Source organism: Capricornis sumatraensis, chromosome 4 (assembly GCF_032405125.1).
Source record: "Capricornis sumatraensis isolate serow.1 chromosome 4, serow.2, whole genome shotgun sequence".
In the NCBI taxonomy this organism is placed as follows: domain Eukaryota; kingdom Metazoa; phylum Chordata; class Mammalia; order Artiodactyla; family Bovidae; genus Capricornis; species Capricornis sumatraensis.
In genome coordinates this window covers 139,088,890-139,099,605 of record NC_091072.1, presented here as the reverse complement: position 1 = coordinate 139,099,605, position 10,716 = coordinate 139,088,890, and the positions used below count along the sequence as shown (strand labels likewise).

Genomic DNA, 10,716 nt, shown 5'->3' with positions numbered 1-10,716 from the left:
TCCCACAAGAGCAGTACGTTTTTAAGTTTCTGAATCAGATAATAAATGCAAAGTAAAAATTTTGAAGGTGAACTAAATTGTGATGTCTTGCAATTAATTTATAGAAGCAGTGTCAGAAGGGAAAGAAAATGAAGACTAATTTTGAAAAGCTATAGTGTTTCATCTAAATTGTGCTTTTAAAATGTCAAGGTGTCTTTTTTAATTGGATGCAAGAATCAACTGTAACGAACATTCTTGCAGGAATTACTTTTAAAATAATTTTGTGAGTAGAACCCACAAGTCTCAATGGGGAGTTACTGGTAGTTAGGATTTAGAAAATAAACCCTTGCTTCAGAAATTCAGCTGAACCGCTAGGCCTCTATAGCCTTGGGATTTTTCTGAAATTAGATAATAAATGTAATGGATCACCTGAGGTTTTTATATAGCAGGGAAAGCTTCCTCCTTTTTGCTGGTATTGAAAATGAAATTTAGTTTTTCTTAAAACTCATAAAGTAATAAATTACAACTTTCCTTTAAACAGCAAATTCTTAAAAGAGTAGCAGGTGCCTCTCCTACATTTAAATGCATTATATATATATATATATATAATATATGTATATGTATATGTGAGATTTGCTTATTTTAAAAATGCTCCAGAGTGTTTAGATATTCACTTGAAGAAAATTTAATCATCACACCACAGTTGGTCAGGATTGATTGCAATTACAGCAACAATTTTTATTTTTTATATTTTAACTTTTATCTCTTAACAGTCAATCTGAATTACAGAGTAGTAATTAGTAGAAGTTTCCAGAACAGCTGCCTCCTTTGAAGTAAATTGTTACAAACCAGATTTCAGTCTCTTCCAGTTTAGGGCAAATTGCATTTAAACTGATGGTCACAATTACCGTAGTCTTTCTGTTCCATTCGAAGGCTCAGCTTTCACGTGGGTGCAGAAGTTACTATGTCCCTTAGAACTAAATGATGTCTGAAGCTAGTGATAGTCTCTTCATTCAATGCAAATTTTGAAAATTTTGACTGGGAATTAGAAAAGGAAAAGGTCACCCCTACACACTCCTCTGCAATAGCATTCACCCTTATGTTGATCTGTAGAGCACAGTGAGAGGACATCCCAGGATGCAGTCTTTAACTCAGGTCTACCACCAACTGATCCAGACATTCATTGTTGATAGAAAACTCTAGAGTCATCTAGTTGTAGCATTTCTGAATCCTCAGAGTTGTTTGCTGTATTTATATCTTGTTGGAAGCTTATGGAAAATGAAGCTAATCAGAGAAGCAAAACACCATTATGGAGAGAGAAGCAGAGAAATATTCCCAGTGGCAAATAAAGTAACTTTATTTCATTTGATGTTTCACTGTGTTGGTGACCTCAGTAATGGCATGATGATATTTTTCTGAAGCTGACTTGAATTCCACCAGATGCTTCTCGTAACTTTTGATGGCTGCTTGAAGCTGTGTTTTCTCCACTGCTCCCAGGATGGCACGGAAGATCATATCTATCCCAAGGCCAAGAACAGCAACTCCTATGCTACCGAGGAGAGACGCACCAATTTGAGCTAGCACAGTGACCAACTTGTTAATTATGCCGGTTGTGACATTTGAGCCCACAAGTTTAACAGCCACTGCACTGGCGGCAGAAGTGGCTTCTCCCAGGATGACTGAAATAACCTTCTGTACTATCGCAATTTTCTCAGTTTCTCTTTCCTTAATATCCTGAAGTTTTCTATAAAGAGTTGGCTCTAGTTTATCTTTTAGTGCTTCATCCACCTTTTGCAATTCTTTTTGGATGTTCATCATGGCTTGGATGATGATATCACAGTTTTCTTTGATGGTCCCATCTCTTTTCATTTCAATGGAAGGTAACGTACACCCTAAGTGCGTGTTTAAAACCCCAGTCAGCTTATTGGTGGCATGGAAGCTGTCAGATAAGCAGTCAAGGAGCTCCTGGTGAAGACGGTTTACTTCTTGTCGCCTTTTTGGGTTCTCTGGATAGAGGAAGTCACTTTGAGCCATATTTCAAATATGGTCTCTGAAAAATACAATAGGAAATCTTTACTAGAAATATTGAAAAATATCTGCTGGTTGCATAGATTTGACCAGGAACTCTTTTACTATGTGGATGAAAAAGTAGTATGCTACCAAAGGAATTTCTCAGAAAACTCAACATGTTCTTCAAAATCATTTTTTTAAATGTGAAGTCACTGTATGAAAATACGGGTAACGTAGTACAACCCATGGATGCGTTAATTATGGCATTAGATCTTGTGATGGGGAGAATCCTAGATAGTACAGATTTGTGTTTGTCTAACATCTGATTACAGAGAAGGCAATGGCACCCCATTCCAGTGTTCTTGCCTGGAGAATCCCAGGGACAGGGGAGCCTGGTTGGCTGCCATCTCTGGGGTCGCACAGAGTCGGACACAACTGAAGCGACTTAGCAGCAGCAGCAACAACATCCGATTATTAATAGATGTGATTATTTCCAAGTAATATTTAATAATGTATTTGAAGTGGTTAGCTCTTGATTACCAGTGCTCCTTAATTTCCTCAACCTACAGTCACCACTTTGAATAGACCTACCAAATTGATATTCTAATATTTGAAATTAGTAAGGTTAGAAGAATATTAAGATCTTTGAGTTTACAGGGCAATAGCTAATTTATTTATGCACTCATCTTTTATTTGAGTGGTTATTCTATTCACATGGTTTAGAAAGTATATAGTGTATATAGTATATGTAGTTTAAAGTATAACATATGCCAATATTATTTTAAAATATTAAAAAATCAAAACACTTTATATCTTTACAGGCAAATATTTGCACTCCAAAACCTAAGAAGCATCCAGAGGCAACACATAATAGAATATTTACAAAACGATCCTCATGATAGAAGTATATTTGCAAGATTGCTTAAAGTCTCACTTGCAGAGGCAGTCATGCTGGTGGAAGGGACAGAGCAGTTATGAATATCTCTCTGTTTCTCTATTTGCAAAGCTTTTAAGTTAACTTCTTTAGAATTGTCTTTACTGCACTTGGCCATTATTCAAATAAGCTAGAGTTGGCCTCAGAAAGAAGATAATACCATTCCAGGAAGGTGTTAAGGAATAAGTAGCAAGAATCCACCATGGGGAAAAAAAAGAGTACGCCATAGAATGAATAAGCCAGATGTTTATATCCTGCTTGTGTTTGTATTTTTGGCTCAGAGAAAGGAGGAACAAGTGACACTCTTCTGAGTGAACGTGGGTGAAAGTTTGGACCCAGTGAGAACAATGTTCCTCACCACGCGCACTTAGAGTAGTCTTTCTGCGTACCTGACATTGATTTTTTTGTTTGAACTCTGGGGAGAGAAGAATAAGAAAATGGAGTCCTTTTTACCTGTGTAGGATCTGGCATATTCTCATTGAAAAAACAACGTGCTGATTAATTGGGGCCCTATCTTTCTATGACCATGGTTTTGGATATTTATAGTGTATTTATAGTATATTTATGGTATTTCTAGGCCTGGATATTGGGAACCTTGGAAGCATGGGATGAAGGAATGAAGATATTTTCTCTCAGGAAAGTAAACATGAATATGACCTATCCTCCATGTTAGAAAGATACAATATGGAAATGGAAATGGGAAATTTTTGAAAAACAGATTAGGAACATCATTATTTTTGCTCTTAGTTTTAGAAAAATGCACTAGTACCCCAGATGGAGTAAATTGTATCATGATCAGATATTCATTTTTATCTTTCATTTAGATATAGTATGCATACACATAAACACACACCAGAGTAAATTGTATCATGGTCAGAAATTCACTTTTATCTTTGATTTAGATATAGTACACACACACACACACACACACACGCGCACACACACACACACACCCCCCAGACACAAATGTCCACAAATCAGTAAATAGAAAACATCTCAATTCTGTTTAAAGAAATTGTTGAGTGAGTGTAGTGATTGTTGTTGTTCCTAGTATTCACATCTTATGAAGTGAAAACTCCAATTTCTGGCTTTGAGTTCTGAAGATCACAGACTACATCCCCATTCAGAAATTTAGGTGAGAAGAGTCGTTTCATACCCTGAACAAGTGAAAATTTTCTCTAAAAACTATCATATGCCATTATTTGAAGGCTTAACTTTTAGAAAAAGGTGTGTGGTTCTATTTACCTGAAGATAGATACTTGGAGAGATAACTTTCCCCCTTGATAAGAGGTTAAATGCTTCCAAGTGGTCAGTTGCTTTTCAATTAATTCATTGTTTTAACATAGCTTGACAAATTAATCATAAAGTACATTTGAAAGACTAGACTTTTCCTTTCCTAAACATTGAAGCACCTTAAAAACACAGTATGAACTGGTGTTGTGCCAGGTGCAAGAGTAGATGGAATTATGGAGCAAAATAGTCCCCAAAGGAGACCCTGATATATGTTTGATTTAATACAATATGTAGACACTCAAACCAGTAATAATTGAAATTAGTATTCCATAAATGATCCTGGAGTATTAAGACTTTTTAATGTTAACAGTGTAAAATTTTAAATGTTATCAGTACAGTAAATATTAAAAAAAAGTGATACAATAGCTAGAAGAAAATAGATAATTTTTAAATGTCTGTATGGAGGGCTTCATAGGCTTAAAACCAGTGGGAATAAGTCACACAAACTTTAACAATGATGACCATGTAAAAAGAACTGAAAACAAACTGGTTAAAATGGAGGAAAAATGAAAAAAATATTGATTTCTAAAGTTTAGTTGTTAATAAGAAAAGCAGTAATAATCTCATAGCTAAACACACTTTGAACAGACAGTAAAAGAAGAAATAGTAATAACTAATTGATGAGAGGTTCAGTCTTACCATAAATCAGACACAGTGTTTTTTCATCTACAAAAATAATATTTTCTTCCCTTTACATACTAAAAACTCTTGGGCATTCACTTTTATACTCTTTTTCCTGGGTTCCAGATATCCATAATTTTGTGCCAATAACAAGGCTGAGTAAGAAACATCCTGATGTGCTCAGAATTATTTTTTACATCTAATAAAGAAAGACTTTTATTGTCTTGCGTCATGCTTACCTTCCTTTTTTTCACTTGGGGAAGGGGACTTGATAGTTTCTGCAGAGAGATCTTCAGCAGGCCTGCCACTATACTTGCCCCAGTACTGAATACAATTTAAAATTATTTCTGTCCCAACAGTGAGAGAAAAAGTAGAGAACTCAGTGGAGGAGAGGTGACGTTTGAAGGTGAAACCAGGGATTATGTTTTGGACAGGTGAAACTTGAAGAGCCCACTGAAGCAAGTAATTTAATAATGCAGTAACAATTTATCTAATGGATAGTAGTGCTTTACTATTATAAGGTAGTGTGCTAGGCTCTGTAGAGCCTACAGAAATGAAGTAGATATGGTCCCTGCTTTTATAGAATTCCTAATGTAGGTAGGAAGTTAAAGACATTTAAGACTGCAGTGTCAAGTTGAAGGCAGTATGTCGTACCAACTTATAGATGGAGGTGGTGCATACCTTCCACAAATTCATTTAAAAGAACTCACACTTTGAAGTAAGATACATCATATGGTGCCACTTATAAATGGGAATCTTAAAAAATGGTGAATCTGAATTTATTTGCAAAACCCAAACAGTCACAGATGCAGAAGATAATCTTATAGTTACCTGGGGTAAAGGGAGGGGAGAGAGAAGCTGGGAGATTGGGATTGACATATACACACTACTATATATAAAATAGGTAAGTAAGAAGCATATGCTGTATCTCACAAGGAACTCTACCCCATATTATGTAATGACCTATGTGGGAAAAGAATCTAAAAAAGAGTGGAGATACTTATATAACCGATTCACTTTTCTGTACAGCAGAAACTAACACAACATTGTAAAGAAAGAAAGGAAGAAAGTGCAGTCACTCAGTCGTGTTTGACTCTTTGCGGCCCCATGGATTGTAGCCTACCAGGCTCCTCAGTCCATGGAATTGTCCAGGCAAGAGTACTGGAGTGGGTTGCCATTTCCTTTTCCAACATTTTAGATCAGCTTTATTCCAATAAAAATTGAAAAAACAAAAAAAACCTCACGCTTTAATAATATTGACCCTGGGGCCATGTGGAGACATCCAACTGTCTAGGGAAATGATTTGTACCCTTTCAAACTGATGCTCTTAGATACGTGCTTGATATTTAAAGGACAGGTTATACACCATTTGGAGAAGGAAATGGCAACCCACTCCAGTACTCTTGCCTGGAAAATCCCATGGACGGAGAAGCCTGGTAGACTACAGTCCATGGAATCGCAAAGAGTTGGACACGACTGAGCGACTTCACTTTTTATACACCATTTGAAAAATCTTAGTTGGTGATGGGCAGCATTTGCACTATTGCCCATGACAATTTAGCTCTGACACTTGAATTGCTCCCTTCCCTCAGCAAAATGAAAAAGATCTGCCATCAGATGGAGTCACCTTTCTTAAAAATCGCAGTTGTTACTCAGGCACGCCTCAAGTGATATCTTACCAACAATATGTAGTACTGTACCCAAGAGGAATTCTGGGCTGTATACTTTCCTCTATCTTATTGCATTTCAGGTTTGACCTTTTAAATACTGACTTTAAAATTCAATCTTTTAAAATAATTTTAAAGTCATTTAAAAAATGATTTTTAAAGTTCAGCATCAGCAGGCAACTAAGTGGTGTATTTAATCCAGCTCTGATCAGCGGCCTCTTTTGTATGGTAGATGTCAACTTTAGACTATTTTTTATCACATGATAGTGCTCCTTATTAGCAATGGGCAGTTACCATTCACTTCTGTACAGCCTACTTTGAGCTGCTATTTGAGCATGTTATTGTAGTGGTTCATGAAATAGAAAGAGCCCTGTGCAGCCTGATGGGGAATTGCTAACCAGTAGGTGGAGCGCTTGGCTCCTGGCACGTTAATTTCACCCCAGCCTTTACTAAAGCAGCTGTGCATTCTCTGCTGCCTTATTTGGGCTGTGGGTGGGTAAAATTTTATGTGATAAGAGAGTTCTGTTGCTAAAACAGTTTGGAAATCACATGTGTTTTGGCTTATTTTAGTTAAAAAAAGGAAGTAGACAAATCTTGAAGCTACAGCTCGTATTAGGGGCTTGGAATGAAAACAGGCTAGCTTCAGATGGATTCTTATTGGACCTAACTCATCAATTTTGTTGAAATGACAAGTAAACATTCATAATTAAAGAACATGTAAGAAATGGTAGAAATATACTGATGATTGTATCTAAAAGTTAATTTTGTGATACTGGGCTTCCCTGGTGGCTCAGATGGTAAAGTATCTGTCTGCAGTGCAGGAGACCCAGGTTCGATCCCTGGATCAGGAAGATCCCATGAGAAGGGAATGGCTACTGATGATTGTATCTAAAAGTTAATTTAGTGTTGTGGCAGTTGTTTTAGTTTTTCAGGAAAGGAACCACCTTAAAAGTGTATCGATTATCAAATAAGTAGATAAATACTTCTCAGGATACTTTTATGAATTATGTAGTGCATTTACTGTCCAGTGCTATAGGAATTTAAACAGAAATTTTAGGACCAAGATTATTAGAGGAAGATTCATGGAGAAAGTGACAGGTGATTGTGCTTTGATAGATGGTAAAATTATAACACGAAGAAATTAAAAGATTTGATAAAACAAAGTATTTTATAAAGTTTATAGCAATAATATATAAACACTTTAATATCCACAAAGAAAAACATCCATAAACCTACCATCTTGTTTTTTTGAATTATTCCTTTCCAAAGTTTATTTAAAAGCATAAGTGCTTTTACAAAGTTGTGATAATAGTATAAATAAAATTTCATCTTGTATTAATTTAAATACGTCCCCCTATTTCTAGTTTTATACTTATTGGTTATATAAAATATACGTATTTATATTTTATAAAATATTTCATATATATTTACCATAATTTTCTAAATCCTTAATTGTTTCACTATCTTAATATAAGTATTTTAATGCACATGATCCTTTTTCTCTCAATTATCTGGATTATTTCCTCAGGGTAAATTTCCAGAGGAAATTCAAATCATATAAACATATAATTTATATAATCAATAGGAATAAAAATTTATATTACTTTTGATATGTACTGCAAGTACATTATAAAAGCTTTTCCACCTACATCAAAAATTAATTTTTACAGCAGGACACTGGATGTGTTTCAAAGTCAAAGACAATTCTGTTAAATATTACTGGTTTGAGAAGCACAAGGTCAAATTTCAGAGAGTTCTTGCTTTTGTGGAAATGTGTCCTGAAAAAGTTAATGATGAAATGACACTGCAGTTTGCTTACAAATAATCTAGAAGGGAGATTGGAGTAGGTTCATAGAGATAATAAGATCAACCTTATACTGATAATTTTTGAAGCCGGATCATGGGTATACGGGAGTTGATTATTGTTTTCACTTTTGTGTATGTTTGGACTTTTCCCATAATAACAATTAAAAATAGAAAGGAAAAAAGAAAGAAAACAAAGACCCTTTCTTAGCTTCCGTTGTCTGGTCATTAGTGCTCTCTAAGCTTCTGCCTTTCTCCATGCTTTCTCTTATCCTCACTATCCATATTGGGTCTAGCTGTACTGCAAGGTCCACTTATCTGGGAGTGTGGGTTTAGGGTATGGGTGAAATCAGAAGCTTTTCAGGAGAATATAACAGCTACTAACTAGTTCTGAGCCTCCTTTAAATCAAAACCATGGCCTTTAAAAAAAAAGTTGATCATGCTGTGATGACACTCTGATATAAAAATTGTTTAAAATAATATTTCTGGCCAGAAAGCAGAATATTGAGGTTGTTCACCAGCATTTATCAGATGTTCACTTGGGAACCTCTGCCATATACCTTGAGTAAACAACGTTCCTTGCCCTCAAGAAGATAGCAGTCTATTTGGAGACACACAGCAAATGCCCAGTGTTATTTAAATGTAATAGAGCTTATGAAGGAACATAAGCACTAGACATTAACTAGAATAAGATTACACATTTATTCTTCTAAAGGTACTGAATCATAAATGAATGTTAAAGACATAAAAGATGTTACAATCCATATAAACAGCACGCTTTCACACACAGGTGTCCTTTCATCCTTATTTTCTAAAACTGATGTCTTTACTACTTTATCTTCCTTGCTGACTTAATTATATAAGCTGTTAATTTTCTTCTTTCTTGGTATCTTCAGAGGCATAAATGATCACCAGGAACATGTCATGGGATCCACTTAAAGTTGTCTTGTTGCTTTATTATATTTATAGCTAGGATTCAAGTCTAGCATATTACTATAGATACCTTTTAATGTAGAGAAGCAGAGTATTATATCAATACTAACAGAAATACCCATATTGCTTACCTTGCTGTGTTTCTGAGTCCAGTGGTCCCAGCAGTTGTTTAGGAGTAGTTGTTGTGCTTTTTCATCTGGTTTCATCTGGATGTTTCCAATGGAATGTGATGACTTACAGGCTTTGTTAGTCTCTGCTGGGTCCCTCTGCCTGTCTGGTTTATTGACTGTTTCTACATGGTTTAGTTCTCAGAATTCTGTTATCTTCTATATTAACATAAAATCGGTATGTATTAAGTAATATTGGACTGCAAGGAGATCCAATCAGTCCATTCTAAAGGAAATCAGTCCTGAATATTCATTGGAAGGACTGATGCTGAAGCTGAAACTCCATTGCTTTGGCCACCTGATGCAAAGAACTGACTCATTGTAAAAGACCCTGATGCTGGGAAAGATTGAAGGCAGGAGGAGAAGGGGACAACAGAGGGTGAGATGGTTGGATGGCATCACCGACTCAATGGACGTGGGTTTGGATGGACTCTGGGAGTTGGTGATGGACAGGGAGGGCAGGCGTGCTGCAGTCCATGGGGTCAGACATGACTGAATGACTGAACTGAACTGAACTGAATATAACTTGAAAAACTAATACAATGATAAAACATTAAATTTTTTATTCTTTAATGGACTTTTAATTTGAAAAATGTTGTCCAACTGAGCTAATTTGATTCAGTAGAGAAGATGCCTCTTTGATTGAAACTCTCAGAATTTTGAGGTCCCATCATGTCAGCTATTCCAGATATTAAATTTACTTTAGCTTCTGTTGCCTTTTGTACCTCCTGTTGCTGATTGCTCTAAGTTCTCAAGACATATGGATAATTTTCAGCCAAATGTGTTTTGTGTGTGTGTGTGTGTGTGTGTGTGTGTGTGTGTGTGTGTGTGTGTGTGTGCTCTTCTTTCCTGGCTGGAAGTTCTGCTCTTTATTACTGTCTTCTGTATTATCTTGGTTAATTATCTTGACTCCTTTTCCTTAAAGCTTAGATCAGAGTCTCCCACTCTTCTTCCTCTAGATTCTGTCCTAATCTCTATTGATTCCTCTACAGCAGAGATTTATCAGAAGCAGGAAAATCACTCAACCTCAATAGCTTACTGGAAACACCATGGGCTTTAGAGTTGGACAGTCCCTATTTTGTGTATAGGGGCTTCCCTGGTGGCTCAGATGGTAAAGAATCTGTCTGCAGTGCGGGAGACCTGGGTTCAGTTCCTGGGTTGGGAAGATCCCCTGGAGAAGGGAATGACAACCCACTTCACTATTCTTGCCTGGAGAATCCCATGGACAGAGAAATCTGGCAGGTTATAGTCCGTGGGTTGCAGAGTCAGACATGACTTAGCAACTAAATCACCAAGACAATAGTGTGTA

The 10,716-nt window shown here is 36.1% G+C and overlaps 1 protein-coding gene across 1 annotated transcript; it reads right to left on the bottom strand.

The window, feature by feature from the left end:
* Positions 1–914: 914 nt before the first annotated feature.
* Positions 915–9,518, bottom strand: SMCO3 (single-pass membrane protein with coiled-coil domains 3). Its single transcript, XM_068971964.1, has 2 exons — positions 9,372–9,518; positions 915–2,029 (listed from the first exon to the last, which is right to left on the bottom strand). The coding sequence occupies exon 2, from the start codon at positions 2,011–2,013 to the stop codon at positions 1,336–1,338; it is 678 nt and encodes a 225-aa protein (XP_068828065.1). The 5' UTR covers positions 2,014–2,029; positions 9,372–9,518; the 3' UTR covers positions 915–1,335.
* Between the last annotated feature and the right edge of the window lie 1,198 nt (positions 9,519–10,716).

What these genes read in the sequence shown, in the direction of transcription:
- SMCO3 (XM_068971964.1), bottom strand. Translation starts at nt 2,013, where the DNA reads ATGGCTCAAAGTGACTTCCTCTATCCAGAGAACCCAAAAAGGCGACAA.